The 27,564-nt window shown below is 36.5% G+C and overlaps 1 protein-coding gene across 9 annotated transcripts in view; it reads left to right on the top strand.

The window, feature by feature from the left end:
- The window catches only part of Gyf (GIGYF family protein Gyf), a 915,224-nt gene that overhangs the window by 684,540 nt on the left and 203,120 nt on the right, over positions 1-27,564 (top strand). For all 9 annotated transcript variants that reach the window (XM_090381591.1, XM_090381590.1, XM_090381592.1 and 6 more), the window contains one exon: positions 20,547-20,646. In XM_090381591.1, coding sequence (XP_090237717.1) covers positions 20,547-20,646 — 100 coding nt within the window. The remainder of the gene's footprint in view (positions 1-20,546; positions 20,647-27,564) is intronic.

Genomic DNA, 27,564 nt, shown 5'->3' with positions numbered 1-27,564 from the left:
ATAAATGTGCTAAGGCTGTTCAAGAGAAGAATGTTGCATATCGTAATTGGCTTGTTTCTAATTCTTCAGTTTCATTTTCTCCCTGCACCAAATCTCGCAACAATTGTAAAGTGGTTATTAATCAGTCCAAACTAGAGTTTGAACAGGCTAAGAGTAGAAAACTTTCTTCTTACCCTAATGGTAGCTGAGCATTCTGGTCTCTTGCCAAAGCTATTGGCAGCAACTTTTGCCCATCCCTGCTCCCATCTGTCCAAACCAGATGGTTCTGTTGTCACTTCAGCCAAGGATAAAGCTGACCTGCTAGCATTCCATTTTTCTTCCAGCTCATATATTAATGACCTTGGTAAAACACCTCCCACCATTCCCAACACGCCCCATTCAATGGCTCCTGTGGTCTTCCGTCAAAAGGATATCAGAAGGATTTTGACGAATCTTGATCTATTTCTCCACTTGTTCTTAAAACCTGTGCTCCTGAACTTACTCCTATTCTTTGCTGCCTTTTTTCACTTTCTTATTCCAAAGGTGTTTTTTCTTTTGCTTGGAAATTTGCTCATATCCAGTCAGTTCCTAAAAAGGGTGACAAATCCCTCCCATCCAATTATCGTCCCATTGCAGTTACTTCTACTCTTTCTAAAGTAATGGAGAAATCAATTATCCGCCAACTCTTAAACTACTTAGAAACCTTCTGTCTGATCAACGATCGCCAGTAGTATGGATTCCGTCAGTGTTGATCCACTGGTGATATTCTGGCTTATGTTACCCATTTATGGACTAATTCAATGGAAAGGTTCAGTGAAACACAAGTATTTGCTCTTGACATCTGAAAGGCATTTGATCGTGTTTGGCATAAAGGTCTTCTAAACAAGTTTCCATCTTATGTTTTGCCAACTGTATTTAGTAATTGGTTATCCAGTTTTCTCTCTGATTGCTGACTGAGGGTGATGGCAGATGGCTCTCTGTCTTCTAACTTCTCCACTAATGCCGGTGTCCCCCAAGGTTCAGTTCTTTCCCCCCACTCTGTTCCTCTTGTATATTAATGACCTTCTTCCATTGACTGCAAATCCTATCCATAGTTTTGCCGATGATAGCACATTGCATTCAACTTTCCATTTTGAGAAACCTTGTCCTGCTCAATCAGCTTCAACTTCTCGAAAATCTGCTAGCAATTCCTTAACTGCCAATCTTCAGGTAATTCTCTAGTTGGGCAAAGACAACTTAGTTGATTTAAACCCTTATAAAACTCAGTCTTGTCTTATATCTCGCAAAAAGGATTCTTCTGCATCTATGCTTATCTTTAGTGACACTCCGATTTCTAGGCAAAATGATATATCTCTTTTGGGGATTACCCTGACTTCTAATCTCTCTTGGCACAAGCACATTACAAATATTGCTTCCTCTGCATCTAAAAAACTTGGTTTTCTCTTTCGCTATCGCCGTTACTTTTCTTCCAAACAGCCACTCACTCTGTATAAATCGCAAATCAGCCCTGCCATTGAATATTGTTCCCACATCTGGGGTGGTGCCCCCAAAACCTCTCTCAGGCTTCTTGATTCCATTCAGAAGAGGGCAGTTAGGTTAATTAATGATTCATCTCTAACAGAGTCTCTCTACTCGCTTTCTCATAGACGTACTGTTTCCTGCATGCCTCTTCTACAGATACTTCCATGGGCACTTCTTCTGAATTGGCGTCTATAATTCCCGCTCTTTCAAAACAGTCCAAACACGTGCTGCCACCAGCCAACATCCATTTACTGTCCAACTTCAAACCCATAGAACCAACTTTTCATCTTCCTCATTTATTCATTCAACTGCCGTTTTCTGGAACAACCTTCCTTCATACGTATTTCCTGAAAATTACAATCTACAGAAGTTCAAGTCCAATGTCAACAAATATCTTCTTTCATCTTCTCAACCTCCAACCCAAGCGCAGTACTAAGTAGTATAGGTTCTAATACCTCTCGTGTTTGGGGTTCACATAAAAGAAAAAAAGAGGAGTGGAAGAGGAAAAGAAACGGTGTAGAAGGATTGAAGGGACAGTAACACCTTTAACTCACACCACTCAAAAACTCAAACTCCTCAAATAGGCAATGGCAATGCTTCCCCAGTGGAGATGACTATTGTTACCTATTCTTGGAAACTCCGGACATCATCAGGATGTCTGGAGTTTCCAAGAATATGATGGTAAAACAGTTATGAAATATAACTCCACAATATGAGAGATGCCTGATGGTGTATGATGTATTTAGATATGCTTTATAGTCTAAATACATCACACACCATCAGTCATCTCTCATATTGTGGAGTTATACTTCATAACTGTTTTGCCATCATTGCATCACTTGGGTACCTAACCCACCCACCGAAGAAGTGCCAAATAGCCCCGAAATGGTGCCGTCTGGGTGGTGGTATGCATCTGAGAATAAGTAACATTAGCCTTCTCCTCACGTGAAGCGTTACTTATTTGAAGTAGTGCAATATCATGGCAACTCGTTGTGAAGGTATTCACAATATGAGATATAACTTAAAACGGTGCCGCTTTGCTAATATTCTGTTCATTCAGATTTGGCTATGTATTATTGATCCTTTTGCACTATACTTATACATAGTCTAGACTTTTCCATAGCTTGAGGCTTACGCCCTAAATGCTTTATAGTCTAAATACATCATACACCATCAGGCATCTCTCATATTGTAGAATTATACTTCATAACTGTTTTGCCATCATTGCATCCCTTGGGTACCTACCCACCCACGGAAGAAGGGCCAAATGGCCCTGAAACTGTGCCGTCTGGGTGGTGGTATCCATCTGAGAATAAGTAACATTAGTCTTCTCCTCGGGTGAAGCATTACTTATTCAAAGTAGTGCAATATCGTGGCAACTCATTATGAAAGTATTCACAATATGAGATAAAACCTGTAAATGTCAACAAATATCTTCTTTCATCTTCTCAACCTTCAACCCAAGCACGGTACCAAGTACTATAGGTTCTAATACCTCTTATGTTTGGGGTTTTCATAAAAAAATAAAGTTTGCTCAAGGAAGAAGTGCACTACCTCGTTCCTGGTTGTCATTTATAAAATATTAATATGAGAAGAAGGTGAAGCCATTAGTCACAGTGAGCGACTTTCGTGAAAAACGTCTTCAGTTGGCAATGATAGGAGAAAAAATTATATATTTAAAGAATTCCTATGTTCCCATAATGCATTTTGAGACATGGTAACTTTACATGCGTAAGGTTCCAGTCCGGTGAAAGGTTGGTTGGAAGTTTCGTGTTCGGAGCGTTAAATTTAGTGTTATGGCGACACCATTCTATGACAGGCGCCTCGTGTTGGAAGATTTCCACATGTAAAGTTCCCATATGTCTCAAAATGCATTATGGGAACATAGGAATTCTTTAAATACATAATTCCTTTTCTCCTATCATTGCCAACCGAAGAAGTTTTTCACGAGAGTCACTCGTTGTAACTATTGGCTTCACCTTGTTCTCATATTAATATTTTATAAATGACATCCAGGAACGAGGTAGTGCACTTCTCCTTCCTTGAGCAAATTTTAAGTACAGGTTTTTAACAATTCTGTCTTTTATTTATTTTAAGTTAATAGCATTTTATCAACAGCATTTTAGAACTCACCTCGATATTACTTCAAGCTAAGCACTTCCGTTTTCAAGACCAAATATTTGGTCTCTCCATGGGATTAGGAATTTCAGCTCCCTTATCAGAAATCTACTTAGTCATGATCGAAAACCAAGTACTCCAACCTTTTCCTTCAGGTATTAAGCTCTACATGCAGTATGCGGACAACATGTTATTAATAGGAAAAGAGCCACCATTGATAATCTTTTTATTAAATTCAGTACAATACATGAAAGATTAAAATATACTCCTGAAATAGAAACTGACAATAAAATCAACTTCCTTAACCTCACAATATATAAAATGGGCACCAGGCTAGGAACCAAAATTTATAGAAAAGGCACGCACACACAGGAAAATATTTGCGTTTTAAATTGCATCACCCACTCAGAACAAAAAAGTCCGTTCTCTACAATCAAATCTACAATGCCATTAAGTTTAGTTCTTCACAGGATGATTTATCCACCAAACCACAATATCTTACAATGAAATTCACAGCTAGGAATACCCTTCATATCTAATTCAACGCACAATTTCCGTTGCAAGAAATAATGTCAATAACCCATATAGCACCAACCAGAACAACAAACAAAACACTGCCCTATCACAGCAGACTAGCCAGAGACCTTTGCCAAGTGTTTGCCAATACAGACATAATGTTAATATTTTCTTCATACAATAAATTAGGGACCTTCTTTAATATAAAGAGACACACAAGAAAATCCAATAAGTGACATCAACAACGTTATATATTTAATTAAATGTCAATCCGGTTGTAACACATGCTACATCGGGAGCAATACTACAAAATATGGCACCTCCAAAACTTCCAATACATGGGCTTATTACCACCATAATAGTTTCAGAACTAATAAAGCCGGCATCGAACTTACACAACATGTGCACTCTCACAACCATAATCCCCTAATCAATTCAGCCATCACAATTATTAAATTAAGGTCTTTGTAGTTACAAAATCTTCCAACACGAGGTCACAGAATGGTGTTGCCATAACACTAAATTTAACGTTCTGAACACGAAACATCCAACGAACCTTACACACATAAAGTTCCCATGGGGAACATAGGAATTCTTTAAATACATAATTCCTTTTCTCCTATCATTGCCAACTGAAGACATTTTTCACGGAAGTCGCTCGTTGTGACTATTGGCTTCACCTTCTTCTCATATTAATATTTTATAAATGACAACCAGGAACAAGGTAGTGCACTTCTCCTTCCTTGAGCAAATTTTAATTACAGGTTTTTAACAATTCTGTCTTTTATTTATTTTAAGTTATTTTAAACTTCATTTCCACTTTAATACCCTGGAACTAAGCAGATAAATTGAGGTGAGTACTATCAATTCAACTCTTATTGCTATTATTATTATTAAATCATTACAGCTTAAATTCAATTCTGCTAAGGTTCCTAGACACACCATCTTTCCACCTGAGATGAGGAACATTTAACCATGCAGACATCACTGCTGTTTGATCGAAAAATAATACCAAACCTTACCCAGATATACAGTAACATAGCGGACTCTGCACAATTGTATGGCAGCCATTTTAGAACAAACTAAATGGAATGAATCACAGTAACATTCTCAGTATACTGGGAAAATGTTTCTTAACATTTTCCTAACACAAATGTTTCTTAACAACACTTAAGCAACTTAAATTAACATTATTGACAATTATTATCCCAACCTACCTTTCTTAGGGTACACACAACCGTTCCAACTCAAGTAATGTTAAATGTTATTAAATAAGTAAATGCACTAGTTGCCTAAAAAACTCCGTTAGATGCAGAACCCAAAACAGCAAAAACTAGCCCTTATTCAAAACAAATAATCAAGTGGATGTTCACAAGAAGAAAGAATATACATAATTTTATTCAATTTTTAGGGCTCTAAAATCATAGATGCCAAAATGCATTTTTAATCTCTCTTTTGTAATCTACATTCCTTTAACAGCACACTGTGCATTTCTGATTGTGAAATTTGTTTTCTCACTATATGGATGCAATTGTACTGCCATCTGTTTTGGCGCATTATAGCCTTAGTTGCTAATGCACCAATAAAACCCAAGCAACAAACAACAAACAAACAAGCCATCTGTTTATACTTCATGTAAAGAATATGAAAAACGAAATCTGTGCTTACATTCATTTGTTAATAGCAGATAGGTTTTTTTTTTCTTGTTTGTTTTTGTCTTTTTTCTTGATAGCTCAATTGCTATACTGCTATCTATTTATGTCATATTATCAATCTGTAAAACTATATCAGTGTTTCTATTCAGTAGTTAATGCAGGCACTTCCCCCCCACCTCCCCTTCTCTCCTTAAGTAGTGTGGAAACTGCCACAACTGTTGAATTTTAAACTATAAAATTTGTTTTCTCAATGTACTGCCATCCATTTATACTTCATATAAACAAACTTGAAATACTATATAGATGTTTTCAAGTTAGTGCAAATGCATCAAATCTGCTCCCAGCCAACTACTAAATAGTTATAAGATTGGCATCATTATGTATATCTCATATTGTGAATACCTTCACAGAGTTGCCATGATATTGCACTACCTTGAATAAGTAACTGTTCCATAGGAGAAGATTATTGTTACTTATTCTCAGTGGATGCCACCACCCAGATGGCACCATTTCAGAGCAGATTGGCTCCTCTTTGGTGGGTGGGCAGGCACCCTGGTGTCGCAATGATGATAGCAAGGCAGTTGCGAAGTATAACTCCACAATATGAGTGATGCTTGATGGTGTCTAGTAATTTGAATTACATGGCATTTTAGAGCAAAAGCCTCAAGTTATGTAGTGAGTTAACATGCTTACAAGTTAGTGCAAATGCATCAGATCTGCTCTCAGCTAACTGCTAAATAGTTACAAGATTGGCATCATATCTCATATTGAGAATAACTTCACAATTTGCTATGATATTGCACTACCTTGAATAACTAACTCTTCACCATAGGAGAAGAGTTTAATTAGATGTTTATATTCACTTTATAACAGCAGGCTGCATTTTTTTTTTTTTTTTTTTTTTATTTATAATGTAAAAGTTACAAAGTAACTTATGCTCTGTGTTAGGGTGAAATATTACTAGACATGCTATCAAGATCTAGTAAAGGCTTTTCTGGTGGTAATATTGAGAAGTTATTAGACTATTCTGAAGAAATTCAGGGAGAAAAAAAGGAAAAACAGATAAGATAGTTTCTGACTATCCCATATGGTGTGACTGGGTTGGAGTTTCACTAAATGAACTAAAGGAGTTTTTGTGTTATTATCAACGTGGGACTAAATGGGGAAAAAAACTGGTATAAAGAAATTGGCCTGAAGAATGGAGAGACAGACAGAATTAAATTTTTCAAGAGTGTATTTAGCAGGAAACAATTTCTGCAGATATTTTGGATGTTGCATCTCTTCCCACTTACAAATGGACAAACAAGAAATTCAAAGTTCAGACTAAAGTAAAAAACATTCACGTCAATTATCTGGAAGGTTTTGTGAATATATTCTTCTAGTAAGAAATATTGCATTAGTTTTGTTAAACTGTTTTGTCAAGCTGCTTTATATTATAAATAAATAATATTTGAACATGAAATTTAAACCAGTCAATTTCTTTATTGAATAGAGCTGGACTGCAAAGGGTTAAATGCATAGTGGTTTTGACTGTTCAAGGGATGCTAATCAGTTTAAAAAGGATATTAACAACTGAGGTGGAAGTATTGATAATAGTGTTTGTCTCTAAATTTGAGAGACAGAGGCCAAGCTTTAGTGCTGAGCTCTTATTGTTGGTTGTTGGATAGGGTACAATGTTCTTTGTGATCATTTTTTACAAATGATCCGTCCAGTGCAGTATTGAGTCTCACCTATATTTCAACATGATGGCATGTTTAATCAATTCTCTTTTTGTTGCGTGTTCAAAATGTACCAAATTTTTATGTTCATAGAAGTGAAATTATCTATATTTATATGAAAGGAAATAGAAAATCTAATGTAATAATAAATAACAGTACTGCATATTATTTTACAATTTTACTCTCATATATACTATGTACATGTTTATATTAGACGCCATTTCCTTAAAATTTCAACAGAATGCCATTCATATTCATTTTCCATATACACTGAGCAAACATATTACTTTTCATAAAATGGAACACTCCTTCAGTAACAGTATTAAGTGTTTATAACCTGTAATTTAAATAGGTGGGCAGATGAAAATGCAAAAACGGACAAGGAAAATGATTCGAGTGACTTTGAACATCGGATGTTAGTTTGCACCAGACTTTCTGGTGTGTACCTCAGAAACTGCGACCCTGCTGAGGTTTTCACATGCAACTGTGCTTCTTATATCTGGATTGGTTCCATAACCACCAAATAACATCCTTCCAATGAAGATCATGTGATAGGAGGCAGCTTATTGATGTGAGAAATCACTGGAGATTGGCAAGGCTTGTTCAGGTTAATTGGATGGCTACAGTCTGTCAAATAATTAGAACTGGTTAATTTCATTTCCTGAAATTTCACACTGTTGGAAGAGTAAATGGCAAAAACAGTATGAGTTCATGGGGGGGGGGGGCATCCTGCCAGGTGTCAAAAAACAATGGGAGCTAGTGGTAGTATAATGGTATGGAGAGTGTTTTTGAGTTGCACATTTGGCCCTCTTGATTATATGGAGCAACATTTGGATGCCATAGATTATCTGGAAATGGAATTGTTTCTGAGCTAGCACATCCCTTCTTGGCTGCAGTGTATTCACCTGCAAATGGGTTCTTTCAGTAGCTGACTCTCTTTAAAAATTACAGCTGTGAATTACAGGCTCCAAAAAAGCGATAAGTGTTTGCTGTTTTATTTACCTAATTGTTATTTTATATTCTACTTTATAAGTAGCCTTATAGTTCTAGTTATGCTGGTTATTTTTATTTTTAATTTAGATAAGAGTTTTTGTAGATTACTACTTAATATAAGTAAAACCATTTTTTCGTTCAAATCTTGCCGCCATTGTTTTTGTATAGAAAGTGGTAGGGAATTCAGATTTTTAATTGTGGTAACTAGGTAGCTCTAACATAAAATTATATAGCATAATATACATCACTGCATTTAGGATTCTATTAGATAGTGTAGTAATGACAATTAATTAATTAAATTTATTGATCTTATTAATTTAAAATATCATGCCCCAGACTATAACAACAAAGCAACGGGCACAAAGTGGCAGGAATGCTGTGAATTGGGGGAGAACTGGGGGGGGGGGGGGGGGGGGGGCAATTCTCCAACACATCACAGCTTTAAAAAAATTTGTAACTTGTGAAATGTTTGCCGAAATCTCTGCAACAGAACATGATCTAGCCAAGGAGGATGTCTTTGTGTGTGCCAGGTGCACAGAGTGTCTAGCAATTAGGCATCAACTCAGCATTCTAATGGGCATCTATGAGAGCTTGAGGTGTAGAGTAGATGACTCAAAGAAATTAATATGACGGGCCCATCAAGCTCTCAGCTGCCCAACTCAACGTCAGTGCTCACTATTGTGCATCGGAGAACACACCAGCAATCTCCATGGCGGAATGAGCTGGTCCCAAAGGAACTAGTAATTGTTGGTGACTCTATTTTCAGGGAAACTGGTAATATATTGTTTAAAAAGAATAGATGGAATAGGACTGGGGTAGGTCTGCCAGAAGCAAAAGTTGAAGTTGTGAAGCAGATATCATCTTTTAAGGGCACAAAGGGTGATATTGTTGTACATGTTGGCACCAATGACATTAAGAGTAGAAGATCTGCAGATTTACTTAACAAGTGCAAGTCAATGTTGCAAAAAAAAGTCATGAGTTAAGGTTAAATTTGAAAGTGTCTGCAATTCTGCCCAGACACAATAGGAGGGAGTACATGATGATGCCTTGTTGATGAGCTTGGTGGTGGGGGGGGGGGGAATTCACAGACTAAAAGGTTAAAAGTAACTGCGGACAGAGGTGAAGATGATCCTTGCACTACTTCTATTAGAATAGGCAGCAACCTGGAGTGAGGGGTGCTGGGGGTTTCAGGGACTGATAGTAGTCATCGGGAAATGGGTATATGGGATGTGTTAGGGTAACTAAGGATAAGAATAGGTGCATGTATACCAATGCTAGAAGTATAGTAAATTAATCTCATGAATTTGAAGTGCTGGTCAAGACATCAAAGGCGGATATTGTTGGAATATCAGAGACGTCGTGACACACAGATATTAGGAATGCAGAATTGGAATTTGGGCAGTACAATGTGTATTCTTATTATTATTAGCTACATGGTGCAAGGAAGCCTGAGGCTTAAGCTGCACCAGCCAAAAAAAAAAAAAATTCCATGAGTTACCTGAGTGAGAGAGAGAGAGAGAGAGTGAGAGAGAGTCAAAAGTAGAAGGGAATTACTAAGAAAAAGAAGAATGATGATATCCAGCTCGGGACCCTGGGTGTACCAAGCCCATACTCATAAGATGTGAGCCCCTGTGTACAGAAGGGATAGATAGGAAGGGAGGAGAGGTTATGCTGTTAATTAAAAAAACATAAAATCAAAAGAAGTGCATCCAGTTGATATAGATGGAGAGTGCACTGTTGAGTCAGTTTGGTTTGACATAAGCACTGCGAAAGTAAAAATAAGGGTAGGAGTGTGTTATGGGACTAATGACTCGAATGAGTACAATGAATAATTGTACAGAGAAATAGTGGGCTAGTAAATTAGAATATCTTATAATCGTGGATTTTAATTTCCCAGATATTGACTGGAACTTGTGGGTTGGTCACTTGCACACTGGTAAAGGTTTTGTGGATTAATTGGATGATTGTTTTCTGCAGCAGCATATTCCAGAGGCAATCAGAGAGTGTAATACTCTTGATCTGGTTATCAGCAGTGATCATTCATGTATTAAAAATTTGCAGATAAAGAAACCACTGAGTGGCAGTGATCACAGTGTGCTGATGTGGGATTTACTTAAAGATATAATTACCATTATATACCATTTAATAATTACCATTTAAAAACTGTACAGTTTTTAAATTCTGTACAGTGGGGCCAACTGATGATGTTATGAACAGCAAATTCTAAGTGGGAAGCATTCAAGGAATTAATCGTGGAAGCTACTAAAAGTTTCATACCTATTAAGAAATATTGTTCAAAGTTTAGGCCTAAATGGTTGTCAAATGAACTAATGAGACTCGTGGCAGAGAAGAAAAATGCATGGGATGCATATAAATTATCAGGCGACAGAAAAGCCTCTGGCAGATATAAGCTAGTCTGTAATCAAGTCACAAAGGAGGTTAGGCTGGCAAAGACAGATTATGAGAAATCTTTGGCAAAAGATGCTAAGAAAAACAGCAAGGATTTCTTTACTTACATAAACTCTAAAAGGAAGGGGATGAATCTGATTGGTCCATCTGATATCGATGGTTCGACTGTTGATGATCCTGCTCAGAGAGCAAACAAACTGAATGAGTATTTTTCATCTACATTCACACATGAGGAGTTATTAAGGTTTGAAAATGGCAGAAGGTTATCAAATTGTAGCAGGCTGCTTAATGATTTAGAAATAACTGAGAGCAAAGTGGAGGAGAAATTGTTGAAGTTAAACATAAGAAAGGCACCTGGAGTGGATGGGATCTATTCAGTTATATTAAAGGAGGTGGCAAAGGAAGTAAACAAACCCTTAACCATAATTATGAGAGCATCCTTGGACTCGGGGGAGGTCCCCACGGACTGGAGATGTGCAAATGTGTCCCCATTTCACAAAGGGGGATCGAAGGGTGACACAAGCAATTACAAACTAGTTAGTATTTTAACTTCTGTTCCGTGTAAAATGATGGAGTCACTGGTTAAAGATGCATTGCAGGATCATTTAGACAAGACCAGCAATAACTCAGAGACACAGCATGGATTTGTTAAGGGAAAGTCTTGTCTGACAAATTTGATTGGATATTATGATGTGGTTACAAAGAAACTGGATGTAATATGATATCAAAATAATTTTGATATCATATATTTGAATTTCAGGAAAGCTTTTGACACTGTTGCGTATGGAAGACTATTGTACAAATTGGAGCAGAATGGTATTAAGGGTAAGTTGCTACAATGGATAAAAGGATGGTTGAGTGGGAGAAGATAGAGGGCGGTAATCTTCGTGGACTAATGTTATTAGTGGAGTCCCACAGGGTTCGGTGTTGGGTCCACTGTTGTTTTTGTATATTTTTCAGTGATATTGATGAAGGTATATCAGGCTTAGTGTCAAAGTTTGCAAATGATACAAAGGTTGGCAGTTTTGTTAATGACAGTAATGGCAGTGTGCTACTGCAACAGGATCTAGAAAATTTGGGAAGATGGGCTGAGAAGTGGCAACTGAAGTTTAACATTGACAAATGCAAAGTACTGCATATGGGTAGAAGTAACCCCAGAGGAATGTACCAACTGTGTGGTACTTTCCGACCACCCTAAGTGTAGACAATGCAGACAGGCAGCAAGAGCAGGTCATTGGGTGTCAATGATATACAGGAATTTTGCTAGCAGAGATAAGGAGGTGATTGTCCCTCTGTATAAGGCAATGGTCAGGCCATGCCTTGAGCACTGCTTACAGGTCTGGAGGCCTCATTTTAGGAAGGATGTAGATTTGGTTGAGCATGTACAGAGAAGGGCAACAAGATTGGTGAGGGGAATGAAGGGATCCTCTTACCAAGAAAGGCTTAAGTTCTGCAAATTGCAGCGGCTGGAGATTAGGCATCTGCAAGGTGATCTGATTGAGGTGTATAAGGCCTTGAATGGGTTGAGCACACTGAATTCTGATGGGATTCTTTCACTTGTTCAGATTATGAACCCAAGGGGGCATAAATTCAAATTGAGGAAAGACAGCTGTAGAATAGATGTGCGGAAATTTGCCTTTACCCAGCGGATGGTTATTTGCTGTAACAAACTTCCATCTGTCGTTGTGGAAGTTGAATGGTTAAATAAATTTAAGGAGTAACTGGACAAACATTTAGAGGGAATGGTTGTGTGAATTTTTTTTTATTTTGGCTGATGTTACATAAGTTCATACACTTGCTTTCTTGCATCACATGCCACGATTACTATACCATGTTATAAATGCAGAATTGTATAGGATTGGTTCCTAGAACACGAGAGTGAAGTCAGCATACTGCAATATCCTCCAAAGTCATCACGTCTCAATCCAGTTGAACATTTGTGGGATGAGGTTGAATGAACTCTTTGGAGTAGTAACCATCCAATTTGCACCAATGATGGGAAGCAATTGAGGCAACATGAACTGATACCCCTGTGTCAGGCTATCAACACCTTGTTGAGTCCAATCCAAGCTGTTCTGGGGGCTAAAGGGAATTTACTATTAGATAGGTATACCTAATAAAGTAGCCACTAAGCATGTTATTATATCAGACATTTAAAATGTTTCTAATGCTCTAAATAAAGATGGCCTATCTCTTTCCAGTAGTTCTGCACACACCAATAAACATGCATGCTTGTCTTGCTATATTGTTGGCTTCTGCTTGCAATAAAGTATATGCCATTTTTTGCTCTACTCAGAAGTAATATGTTCTGTTGAAATATGTTGGGTGGGGGGATGGACCCATAGCAATTAAAGTTTGAAGTGGTATGTATAATGTAACTGAATAGTGAACATGAGTGTGCACTAGTACATGCCTATGAATTGAATGTGGTTTGAGTCTAGTTGACCACTAAATAGTAATATTCTTGTCAAATGACTTGTCAACATGTTTATGTAGTCATGTTAGAGTATAAAGAGATCTGGTTTTTTTAATGGTTTTAGAGTGTTTGGATACAATTTTTTATATTACCATTGATATTTTTAAACTCATCCTTTTTTGTAAATTAATTTTTAGTATTCTCTCCTGTATTATGCATTCTATTTATTTGTTCTTCACTGTATTTTTTCTTTTCATATCCAAGTTCTATAGTCCCTTTAATCTTTTAAATCAGTTATTCTTATTTTAATAATGATTAAATTATTGGGATTATTTTCATTAGCAGTTTTTGATGAACTTATTTCTGTTTTTAAAATTATAAAATTCTTCAGTTTCTTCAGTTCAGTTTTTTAGTTCTTCAGTTTAATTTCAACTCAGATATTTTTATTGTATAACTCAAGCCTTTTTAAGATTTTTGTGAATTAACTACATAATTTTTGCCTGCTAAAATTAACATCAAGGTGCATGGACTGAAAAGAGTGGAGATTCTGAAATTTGAAAATACTTTAACAGTACAACGTTAGATTATAGATTTTTGTCCTCTTTCTTTCAACTTTCATCTTCCAGTACTGACTATAGAGGACATTCTTTCAGTTTAGAGCTGACTGACTGTTGCGAACATTTAAAATTTGTGAACAGTGCAGTGAGGAGTCATGACCTTGTTTCTGTTACACTAACCTAAAACAATAACACATTTCCTTTCCATCTAACTTCTAGACCTCATAATGAAAGGAATTCGCATATAAATGCTATTTGCATTATAAGAATAACTTCTTGGCACTCCATTAATGATTTAATTCATTGATTTTGAAAGAAAGACTTGATGTTTTGACTTTTTTTGCTAATCCAATAGGGTTGAAGCATTTCAAGTGTGATTAAACCAGAAATAGTGAAGCAGGATCAAACAGACCCACTTGTGAAATGTTTGTAGTGTCACCATTTCATGATTAGTGGCTCTTCGTCTGTGTAGAATTTATCTTTCAAATGTTTACTTTAGTAGCTTTGGAACTGCAATGCATTTTGTTAAATGAAACATTCCTTAATTTTTTTTTTTTTTTTTTTGCCTCCTTTGTGTTGCTGTTTTGTCTTCTGCTTCATATTTCTGTTTTATCTTCTGCTTCATGTTGCTGTTTTGCCTTCCTCTAAGTGTTGCTGTATTTGGTTTCAGTATAAAGTAGACATTTTTTTCCTCATGATTGCTGTTATTGCTACCAAGGTTAGGTATTCTTTGTTTTATGCTTAATAATTAAATAAATAATTTATTATCTAGTTATTATTATTAATATTTGAATGGTTCCTTGTCTCAGGTATCATTATTATCTGCATGTGTATCTATTTGATTGAAAAATATCATAATATGTGTGCATTCATTAGCAGTTCTTGGAAAATTTGCTGTATACCAGCAGCAAATTGCAGAATTGTGAATCCCATGCACTCTCTCAGTAAGCAAAGTAGCAGAGATGGTGTGCCTTACAGTTAAGCAGAAGGATAAAGTTGTGCTTATTTTTTTTATTTTTTTTGCTGTAAAAGTGTAACTGATGCACACAAAAGATTTCAGACTTTTTTTGAAAATGATTGGACACCTGTGAGAAACATGATACTTCATTTATATCAGTTAAAAGAGGAATGCACTATAAAGGAACAAAAGCAACCTCACGTGGCCAGTTTGTTTTCCAAAAATACTGAAGTCCTTTGGTATTTAGTGGCACAGTTGAGGAAAGTTGAAAAGAAAAGTTTGTGAATTTGGAATATTTTCATATGTTTAACAAGTGCTTCACTGGATTTGAAAATGTTCATTTCTCTACTATATTATAGCGCTGAGGCATTCCTTTATTTTTATTTATTTATTTATTTATTATTATTTTTTTTTTATTTATTTTTTTTATTTTTTTTTTTTTGCCTTCTTTGTGTTGCTGTTTTGTCTTCTGCTTCATGTTTCTTTTTACCTTTTGCTTCATGTTTCTCTTTTGCTTTCCTCTTTGTGTTGCTTCAATTCACTGCTTAGGCATTTTGAGAGAAATGTAGTGTTAACACAACACTTGGTTTTCAAATGAAGCTTATTTTCATTTGGACAAGCAGAATATTTTATGTTTAAAACCTTCTCACCAGTTTCATGAGAAATGTAGCCATAGGGGAAAAATTACCATGAAGATAGCCACATCAAATTATTTAATGAGTTTTCTTTCTTTTTCACTGAAATTATTGATTTTCATCAGTATCTGCATATGTTTCAGAATGACTTTCTACCACAATTTATGGGAATTCAGCTTCTTGTTGATACACAGTGGCTATATAAGACTACACCATGCCATATACAGCTAAAGTCATGTTGGATTTTTTTTTGCAGTTTTTTGTCCTTGTGTATTGTCATTGTTATCTTGATTATGATTACAGGAATTTTGCCACCTCTGAGTCTAACATTTTATCCATGGGACTTTTTCTTTGAGGTTTCTTGACAGAGATGGAAATCTCTTTCAAGTCTCTGCTACACTCATTGACTTAAGAGTGTAGTTGTTTAGTTGTGTTGCTGAATGCCTTCTTTCTAATGATGTAGCATTACAATCATTAAAAACATTGGTGTAGGCTTTCGAGGAAGTTTGTCAAAATAGAAGGTATACTGTCGAAGTTTGCACATGATACAAAGGTTGGCAGGGTTTTTAATGACAGTAATGGCAGTGTGCTACTCCAACAGGATCTAGATAATTTGCAGATGGCCTAAGAAGTGGCAACTGAAGTTTAACCTTGACAAATGCAAAGTACTGCATATGGGTAGAAGTAACCCCAGAGAAACGTACCAACTGTGTGGTACTACACTTAAGGTGGTAGAAAATGAAAAAGACCTGGGAGTAATTGTGCAGTCAGATATGAAGTTTTCTGAGCAATGCAGACAGGCTGCCAGGGCAGGTCATGTGGTTTTGTCAATGATATATATAGGAATTTTGCTAGCAGGGAAAAGGAGGTGATTGTCCCTCTGTATAAGGTAATGGTCAGGCCACGCCTTGAGTACTGCTTACAGGTCTGGAGGCCTCATTTTAGGAAGGATGTAGATTTGCTTGAGCGTGTACAGAGAAGGGCAACAAGATTGGTGAGGGGAATGAATGGATCCTCTTACCAAGAGAGGCTTAAGTTCTGCAAATTGCAGTGACTGGAGACTAGGCACCTGCTCGGTGATCTGATTGAGGTGTATAAAGCCTTGAATGGGTTGAGTATGCTGAATTCTGATGGGATCCTTCCACTTGTTCAGATTACGAACCTAAGGGGGCATAAATTCAAATTAAGAAAAGACAGATGTAGAATAGATGTGCGGAAATTTGCCTTTAGCCAGCGGGTGGTTAATTGCTGGAACAAACTTCCATCAGTCATTGTGGAAGTTGATAGGTTGAATAAATTTAAGGAGGAACTGGACAGGCATTTGGAGGGAATGGTGTGATTTTTTTTTTTTTTTTTTTTTGGCTGATGCTGCATAAGCTCATACACTTGCTTTCTTGCATCACATGCCACTACTACTACTACTGAACAGGTGAGAAAATAAGCAAGTTTTTTAAGAATCCAAGAATGAAATTTCCGAACATAAATGAGTTTCCAATAAAATGTTTAAATGTGCCAACCTTTATGCACCATGTATCTCTATTGGGGACTACCCTGACTTCTAATCTCACTTGGCATAAGCACATCATAAATATTGCTTCCTCCGCATCTAAAAAAGTAGGTTTTTCTCTTTCGTTCTTGGCATAACTTTTCTTCCAAATACTGTTCATTCTGTACAAATCACAAATCCACCTTACTATGGAATATTTTTCCCGCATCTTGGGTGGTGCCCCCAAAATCTCTCTGTCTTCTTGATTCCATTCAAAAGAGGACCGTTAGGTTAATTAATAATGCATCTCTAACAGTCTCTCCACTCTTTGTCTCAATGGTCTGTTTCTGCTGCATGTCTTTTCTATAGATACTTGCATGGACATTGTTCTTCTGAATTGGCATCTATGAGTCCTGCTCTCTCTCTTCCAAACCAGTCCAAACACATGCCGCAACTAGTCAACATACTGTCCAGCTTAATTCACAGAACCAACTTTTCTTCTTTTTCTTCCTCATTTATTCATTTATTATTAAATTTCCTGAAAATTTCAATCTACAGAAGCTCAAGCCTAATGTCAACAAGTATATTCTTTCATCCTCTCAACCTTCAACCCATGCATGGTACTAATTACTGCAGGTTCTAATGCTTCACGTATTTGGAGTTTTCATTAAAAAAAAAAAAGTGTGTATATTTATATATAAATTATATGAAAAGGAAAGAGAAGAAAGAGTGGGGAAATAGATTTATTGGTAAGGGCCACTGATAGACAGAATGCACCCATCAGCCAAAATTGTATAATGTATAGAAAAATAACAGCTGCTGAGAGCAGAAAAGAAAAGGAGAGAGAAGAAATGAAAGTAGTTAGTATAAACAGAGAGAGAGAGAGAGAGTAGGCAGTATAACAAAAAAAAAAAATAATAATAAAAATAAACACTATATAGAAATAAATACTTTAAAAATTATATTGCCGTATAGTGCACAATCCTGACATCTCCTCAAGTGTCGATCATCAGAATTGCACAACAATCTGCTGTCCTCAGTTTCTAACGTAAAGTACATGGCATGGGAAAAGTAAAATTAATAAATAGCAAGGGAAACGGAGGAGGGAAAACAAAATTTGTTTTTTTATAGAGGCATCCAAAGTAAAAATATATGTGAAAATAATGGTATAAGGGAGGATATATAGAAAGCTGGCATGTAATTTACAGTTGACACAACAGACGGACAAAACCAAAAAATATATATAGTTGAAAAACCAAATTAAAACAAAGAACTATAAATGTAGGATAAAGCATAGAATTGCAAGCAAAGCAATGGTGGGAAAAGTGGAAAGAAGCACATGGAAGTAAAAACAGTAAGCAGCAGGTGACAGATATACACATTACTGAGACAAACGCAAACGAAAAATAAAAAGAAATTATAAATAAATATTCTGTTTATACTCCGGCACAACAACCAAGTCAGTAGAGTTTACAATAACTCGTTAATACAAATATTTATCGTATTTAGTAGTCAGGGGCTTGAACCCCGGTCCATACAAGGAACACGTGCTTATGCACTCTCGCTCCTGACCACTCGGCTACATATATGTAGAATAAGGTGAATAGACTGTGTAATAATGGAAACCTTGAATTTCATGATCCAAATGAGATTTCTATCTCAATAGTCAAAGTGGGGATAAGAGAGATGTACAGCTTCTTTAATTCATATCATAATTCTTTCTACCAACAGCATGGTTTCAACTATTAAAGAGGTAGCAAAGGAAGTAAGCAAACCCTTAACCATAATTATGAGAGCATCCTTGGACTCGGTGAGGTCCCCACGGACTGGAAATGTTCAAATGTGTCCCCAATTGACAAAGGGGGATCGAAGGGTGATATTTTGTTTGTTTTTTTTGTTTGCTCAGACAGCAAACAAACTGAATGAGTATTTTTCATCTACGTTCACACATGAGGAGTTATTAAGGATTGCTTACTTCCTTTGCCGCCTCCTTTAATAGTTGAAACCATGAACACCACTTATATTTGAGTGGTTTCAGAAGCTCTAAAGTGTAATGACTTCTGTTGAGAGTGCTTGCGTGTTCAGAATTTCCATCTTCAACAAAATAGAAATTATGATGATGTGGTTACAAAAGAACTGGATGCAAAAAATAATTTTGATATCATATACTTGGATTTCAGGAAAGCTTTTGACACTGTTGCGCATCGAAGGCTACTGTACAAATTGGAGCAGAATGGTATTAAGGGTAAGTTGCTACAATGGATAAAAGGATGGTTGAGAGGGAGAAGACAGAGGGTGGTAATCAATGGGTGCTGCTCTTTGTGGACATTAGACCATGAAGGAATGAAACCTTGATCATGAAACCTCTTTTAATAGTTGAAACCATGAACAACACTTATATTTGAGTGGTTTCAAAAGCTCTAAAGTGTAATGACTTCTGTTGAGAGTGCTTGAATGTTCAGAATTTCCATCGTCAACAAAATAGAAAGAATTATGATATGAATTAAAGAAGCTGTACATCTCTCTCTTATCCACACTTTGACTATTGAGATGGCCCCTCCATAGTCACGTGGGAAGGAGCAACAGTGTGTAGCACACGCTTCTTGATTAGACCAGGGTTCGAGCCCGTCACCACCAAATACGGAGGATGCGGAAAGATCAGGGAAGGACCACCGCATATTCCCGGAGCAATATGGCCTTAGTTGCTAAAGCTCCTAAAAACCAAACAACAAACAAACTATTGAGATAGAAATTCTCTTTGGATCATGTTGAAGCATATTGAAATGGAAGATTTCACCATGTGACAGATTGACTTCAAATTTATGCCTGTTCTGCTGAGTACACTCTGTGTTAGACCTTCAGCTCTTTGGAACCTTCCATGTGAACAGTGTTTGTAATAAGATTCCAAAATAACCACACCCAAAGAAGAAAAGACCAAATTTTTAATCTTTTTTTTTTTTTTTCAAAGAGCAAGTGCGATGAGTCTCATTTTAACATAGATGTATTGTGCCATCAGAAATTCATCCTTTGTGGACAATTTATGAATCATTTGGACAAAGATATTCTGTAGCACCTACACAGTAATGAGAATTGTCAACATTAACAAGAATGCTCTCCTGCTTACACTTTGCTGCTGGAATTTTTGGGCAAAAACTGCATGGCTGTTGTTCCCCACCCTCTTCTGATTGACTTTAATTTCTTTTCGCTGAACCGAAATCTGCATTGGAGCAGAGGAAATTTAGCCTCATTATAATCTGAGAACAATTGCAGAATATATTCCTGAGTGGAGTATGCCTCAGAAGTATATTCAGGACTTCCACAGATGATTTTGGCAGTTGAAGAATTGCTGTATTAGGTCACAGTGGGATTTGTTTCGCTGCAGGAAAAGGGACAGTAGAAGTAATTGCTAAATTCCATAATTACATTCATTTAAGAATATTTTTTGATCATATCTCATATATTGCTTCATAATATCCATTTTAAATATTACAATTGAAAAGGTTGTGGGAGGGTTTTTCATTTGTGTTATATTTTTACACATGCAGAGTCCTCACAATGAAATGATATTTTATATTTCATTTACAGATCAACTGGCTCAAATGCCCCTGTTAAGTCACTTGTTGAAATTCAGCATGAAGAAGAAGAAAGACTGGCTAAGCAACAGAAACCTCCAAAACCACAAATTGTATGTTAAGTTACTGTACTATGACTTTCCTAATCTCATACTGATATGTTTTGAAATTTAAATAACCATCTAAAATGAACCAGTTCATTTTTGATGGCCTTGATTTATAATAAATAGAGGCCATATACATGTATCCCGGAAGTCCTTATGTAATTTAAAGCTGCAATAACTTAGGTTCTATATGAGATAAGAAAAATCTGCGAAATACATTGGAAAGGTAATTTATTCTAGTACTGATACAAAGTGTAATGCTGTAATACAAAATGTAATTCCACAAACACATTCTCCCGTTCGAGCCCATCACCAAATACGGAGGATGCGGAAAGGTCAGGGAATGACCACCGCACATTCCTGGAGCAATATGGCCTTAGTTGCTAATGCTCCTAAAAACCAAATAACAACAACATTCTCCAGTTTTGTTTCAGTTATGGCAGTTATTGCATTTGTGATTCTGGTATGAAGACTGTTTATATAGCAAGGTATTGAGAGTAAACTACACTTAACATGCCCCATAAAAAAAGAAAAGAAAAAGTCCAACGGGAACAATTGAGTGAGTGAGCAGGTTAAGCAATTGTCCCATCTCTATCAATCCATCTGTTTAGGAAGACAGTTTAAAAATTGTTAAACATTCATTCCAAGCAAGGTGCTCCGTGCATTCACCTTGCTGGAAAACCATACTGGTTTCAATTCTTAATTGTCTTAGTTCAGGAATAAAAAAAATTCCTGTGCCATTGCAAGATAACTATCACCATTAACCACTGTTTCTTCAAAAAAGATAGGACCAGTTATATCTGTTTTTCCCAGAGTGCACCAGACAGAGTTTAGAGGAATCCCTTTCATATTCCCAGACTTCTTGTTGCTTCTGTCCTTCAAGTATGGCAATTAAACATGCCACTAATGTGAAATGTTGCTTTATCACTAAATATTAAATTGTGGAGAGAGAACATGCCATTTTTGATATATTCATTAAACTCATGACAGAAAGCTAATCTTACACATGTACCTAAATCTTGTAGGGTCACTTGTGCAATTTCCAGTAATGAATCTGTGCACTGTTGCTTTAGGAACACACCAATTTCCAGAGATACTAGTCTTAGTGATTTTTGTGGGTTTTGCTGAAAGCTTGCTTCCTTGATAAATGCTACAATCTCCTCAGGCCTTCCAGTTTGCAGCATATCATTTTATAGAACCAGCCTCTTTAAACCTTTTAATCAACTTTTGAAATTGAATTTCTATGTGGTGCTTCCTTTTCACGGTGTGTGTGTGTGTGTGTGTGTGTGTGTGTGTGTGTGTGTGTGTGTGTGTGTGTGTGTGTGTGTGTGTGTGTGTGTGCATCCAGCTGATGCTATTGGGTCAGAAAATTGCTAGATTGGGAAGGATTCACAGACTAATAAATTAACAGTAGCCACAGGCAGAGGTGAAAGTGATTCTTGCACTGCTTCTATTGGAATGAGCAGCAGCCTGGAAAGTGAGGTACTGAGGATTTCAAAGACTGCTGGGAGTCATCATGGAACAAGTAAATACACGAGTTGTGTTAGGGTTACTAAGAGTAAGAACAGGTGCATGTATACCTCTAAGGTAATACCTCCATGTACACTGCTGCTAGGAGTATAGTAAATAAATTTGATGAATTTCAGGTGCTGGTGAAGACATCAAAGGCTGATGTTGTTGGGATATCAGAGACATGGTGTCACACAGAGATAAGGAATGCAGAATTGGAATTTGGGGAGTAAAATGTGTACAGAAAGGATAGAAGGGGAGGAGGGGCAATGCTATTAGTTAAAAAAACATAAAATCTAAGGAAGGGCATCCAGTTGAAATGGGTGGCAGTGCAGTGCTGAGTCAATTTGGTGTGACATAGTCAGTGGGAAAACCAAGTTGACAGTAGGAGTGGGTTATAGGCCTAATGAATCTGATGAGTACCACCACCAACTGTGCAGATAGTGGGCCAGTAAATCAGATTGTCTTTTAATGGAGGATTTTAACTTCTCAGATATATACTGGAACTTGTGGATTGGTCATTAGCAAAACTTTGGGGATCTATTGGATGATTCCATTCTAAAGCAGCATACCAGTGGGAGTAATACTCTTGATCTGATCATCAGCAGTGATTCTACATGTATTAAGAATTTGCAGAAAAAGGAACCACTAGGTGGAAGTGATCAGTGTACTGATGTGGAATTTACTTGAAGATGTAACTACCATTAGGGGTAAAGGGAAGGGTTTTGCTTTTGTAAAGGTGACTACAGTGGTCTCAGAGAGTTTTTAAATTCTGTACAGGGAGACCAAATGATGATGTTACCAACAGCAAATTCTAAATCGGAAGAATTCAAGGAATTAATCTTGGAAGCTACTAGGCTTTTCATACCAACTAAGAAATGCTGTCCAAGGTTTAGGCCTAAATGGATGTCAGATGAACTATTGAGACTCACAGCAGAGAAGAAAAATGCATGACACACATATAAACTATCAGGAGAGAGAGAGAGGACTATGATAGATAATATAAGATAGTCTGTAATCAAGTCACAAAGGACATTAGGCAAGCAAAGACAGATTACGAGAAATCTTTGGCAATGGATGCAAAAGACTTCTTTACTTATATGAACTCTAGAAGGATGGGAATGAATCAGATTAGTCCACTTGACATCAACAGTCCAATTGTTGATGAACCTGCTCAGGTAGCTGACAACAGAAATGAGTATTTTGCATTTACATTCACACATGAGGAAGTCTGTGGGGAACTGGAGGCAAGAAACTTATCAAACGATGGCAGGGAGTTAAACTGTTTTTTAATAAATGAGAGCAGAGTGGAGGAGAATTTGTTGAAATTGAACAAAAGAAAGGCACCTCGGATGGATGGGATCTATCCAGTTATATTAAAGGAAGTAAGCAAACCCTTAGCCATAATTAAGAAAGCTTCGTTGGAATCATGGGAGGTTCCAATGGACTGGAGATCTGCAAATGTGTGCAGTTCACAGAGATGGAACAAAGGGTGACAGGGTAATTACAGACCTGATAATTTAACTTCTGTTCCAGGGAAAATAATGAAGTCACTGGTTAAAGAAACAGTGCAGGATCATCTAGATAAGACTGCAGTTACAGTTCAGACACAGCATGGATTTGTTAAGGGGAAGTCATGTCTGACAAGTTTGATTGGATAATATTATTATTATTAACCATTGGTGCAAGGAAGCCTGAAGCTTATGTTGCATATATGATGTGTTCACAAAGGAACTGGAAGCAAAAAATAATTTTGATATCATATACTTGGATTTTAGGAAAGCTTTTGATACAGTTGCACATGGAAGACTACTGTACAAATTGGAGCAGTAGGCATTAAGGGCAAGTTTGCTACAATAAACAAAAGAATGGTTGGGTGTAAGAAGACAGAGAGTTGTAATCAATGGACACTGCTTTTCGTGGACTAATGTTATTAGTGGAGTCCCCCAGGATTCGGTGTTGGGCACATTGTTGTTTTCTGTATTTATCAATGATATTAATGAAGGTATAAAACAGGTTTCTACATTTGCAGATGATACAAAGGTTGCCATGCCAGGGTTGTTAATGACAGTAATGATAGTAAACTACTGCAACAGGATCTGGAAAAGTTAAGCAGATGAGGCTGAGAGGTGGCAACTGAAGCTTAACATTAACAAATGTAAAGTACTGCATGTGTGTAGCAATAACCCCAGAGTAACATACCAACTAGGTGGTACTACACTCGGGTAGTGGAAAGTGAAAAGAACCTGGGGGTAATTGTGCAGTCGGATATGAAGTTTTCTGTGCATTGCAGACAGGCTGCAAGAGTAGCTCATGATGTCTTATCAATGATATACAGGAGTTTTGCTAGCAGGGATAAGGAGGTGATTGTCCCCTTGTATAAGGCAATGGTCAGGCCACACCTTGAGTACTGTATACAGGTGTGAAAGCCTCATATAAGGAAGGATGTAGAGTTTCTGAAATGAGTACAGAGAAGGGCAACGAGATTTGTAAGTGGAACAAAGGGTTGCCGTTACCACAAAATGCTTAATTTCTACAAATTGCAGCATCTCGAAACTAAACACCTCCAGTATGATCTAATTGAAATGTATAAGGACTTGAATCATTTGAGCAAGCACAATGCTGATGGGATTCTTCCTCTTGTTCAGATTACTCACCTGCGGGGCATAAATTCAAATTGAGGAAGGAAAGACAATTGTAGAATAGATCTGCAGAAATTTGCCTTTAGCCAGTGGGTAGTTGATAGTTGAAACAAACTTCCATCTGTTGTAGTGGAGGGCAACAACTTAAATAAGTTCGGGGCAGAACTAGACAAACATTTGGAGTGAATGAAGGGGGGAAATGGGAAAGGTTTTTTTTTTTTTTTTTTACTGTTGCTATATAAGCTTGCTTTCTTTCATCATATGCCTCTATTAATGATAATGACTAATTTCAAGAGATGGTCATCTTAGTGATTTTTGTAGGTTTTGCTGGAACCTTCCTCAACAGATGCTACAATTGCTTCATTTAATCCAAACCTTCCAGATAGCAGCATATCATTTTATGGAACCAGTCTCTTTAAACCATTCAATCAAAGTCTGAAATTGAATTTCCAAGTGGTGGTGCTTCCTTTTCAGTGTGTGTGTGTGTGTGCGCCTTATTTTTCACTGTACAAAATTATGTGCTAATTGCACAAGATGACCTTTATTTGTATATTTTGGAATTAGCATTAGTTGAGGCATATGATAATGATGCAAGAAAGCAAGCTTATACAGCATCAGCCAAAAAAAAAAAAAAAAAACCAGCCTTTCCCATTTCACCAATCCGGTCACTCCAAATCTTTGTCTAGTTCAGCTTTAAATTTATTAACCTATCAACTCCCACAACAACAGATGGAAGTCTGTTCCTTCTGTCTGTCCTTAAATATTTGAAAATGGTTAATTCCATGAACTTCTGATATTGCATGTCCAACTGATAACTCAAGCCGATGGGTTAAACAATGCCATGTGATCAAATGTGGATATTTTTCTAATAATTTATTTCCAACTCCAGATTTTCTGCCCAACATAACACTTGCCCCATCGCTCATAAAAAAAATTAAATAGTGTTTTAAATAATTGTCATCAAATCCATATTTTTCAAGACATTTTAAGAGACACTCTGTTATTATGAAAGCTGCTTGATCTGGCAATTCGATTAAATCAAGAAACAAGTAATGTGGATCTTTCATTTTATTGGTTTCACATTTTAAATAAATAATCAGAGTAGATTTCTTGCTTGGAGTGGTAGATTCATCAGTGAAATTGATAAGTTTCCACGTATGTCCACAATTTGTCGGCACAATTTTAATTTCATTTGCCTTGCAATGTGCTCTATTATATTAAGAGCACTTAATCATCTTCAACGCAAACCATGAGCAATAACAGTGCCATTCAATTCTTGTAGTTGTAACAACTCAATGGTCAGAATATGGTCGATCATGTTTTGCAATATAATATGCAGTTCTAAAAACCTTACAGGTGCTAGAAATTTCAGTGCTAGAAAAACCTTACAGGTGCTACAAATGTCATTCATTTGATCAATTACCGCTTCTAAATGTTGTTCATTTGCAGCTTGCAAGATTTTTTCAGCCTATGTGAAGTACTTTTGGAATGTTCATAAATTTTCTTATGCAAAGATGTCAATTATGCACTTCTATCTTTGCCATAAGATGATACCACTACCAAACTCCATTCCTTTGAAATGCTAACTCCCTGCGTTTTAGACGGCCCTAATTTTTTTACAGCAGCACAAGTCAAACATCCTAATTTTCCGGCATTGCATGTAAGCCAAGGATATGCTTTTTTCTTCTCAGTCTACATGTCAGCATGCCAAACGTGGGGCCAATTAAATTTTAATTCTGTCTCTGTTTCTCTCATCTTTAGATCTTGATGGAAAAGAAGAGGTCATGCCGTTATCATTTCCACATGTTTGTACATTTTCTTGCACAATTTTCAGTTTTTTATCAAGAAATCTATTTAATGTTGTTTGATTGTGTTTTTTCGCTCATTTTGTATTTAATGAAAATTTCTTCCCAACATAATTTTAAATACTGAAATTATATAAATTTAAATTTATATATTTAATCCCATAAAAATTTATTTTTACCTTAGAAGAAACAGTAATAAATAAATTAATTAATTAATCTAAATAGTAGAGATCGGTCATAAACTCGCATGTACATATTATATATATAATACTTATATGAATGATCAAAAAAAAAAAAAATCCTGTATGTCGTTCTCCAGAAAACTATATGATTGCGTCACATCGACTGTACAGTAACTGAATCAGACTTCCGACTCACAGTTCATAGACCAACCAGTTCTAGCATACAGCTCATGGCAAATCAAAATGCAGCATTTGCATGCATCACAGTATATCTCATTCGTTGGATCTCTTTATCTAACACATTGTACTTTAGTAAGAAGCGTTCAAGTTTCATTGGAAAATTTATATTTTTGTTTTTAAATAAATCTATTAATTTTAAAGATTACTATTAATATATTTATTTTTAGTAGCAATGGACAGGGGTGTATTCAGGGGTGGGCAGAGAGGGCATATGCTCCCGCTTAACCAAAAATTTTAAATTAAAGAAACAGAACACAGGAGGTGTTCTAAAAAAAATGGGCTTGGGCTGTTCTAGCGAGTCTACGGCGGTCCCTTAAGGAACATATCAAAGACAACCAAGCAAATCATACCCCGTCACGGTATCACTAACTACTACTCTGCATTAACTGCATTTAATCCATCTTTCCTAAAAGACAAATCAGTAGTAGAAAATATAAAATAAATTTTGGAACGAAGACAGCACTCTTTTATAATGAACCACTAATAATATATGAATTAGATGAATCTTTAAATAAATGAGCCAACAGTGACAGTGCATCTGGTCCAGAT

The sequence above is a fragment of the Mastigoproctus giganteus genome, chromosome 9, assembly GCF_048544385.1.
Source record: "Mastigoproctus giganteus isolate SK-2022 chromosome 9, ASM4854438v1, whole genome shotgun sequence".
In the NCBI taxonomy this organism is placed as follows: Eukaryota; Metazoa; Arthropoda; class Arachnida; order Uropygi; family Thelyphonidae; genus Mastigoproctus; species Mastigoproctus giganteus.
Note: the sequence above shows the minus strand (reverse complement) of the source record. Positions and strands in the feature narration are given on the sequence as shown.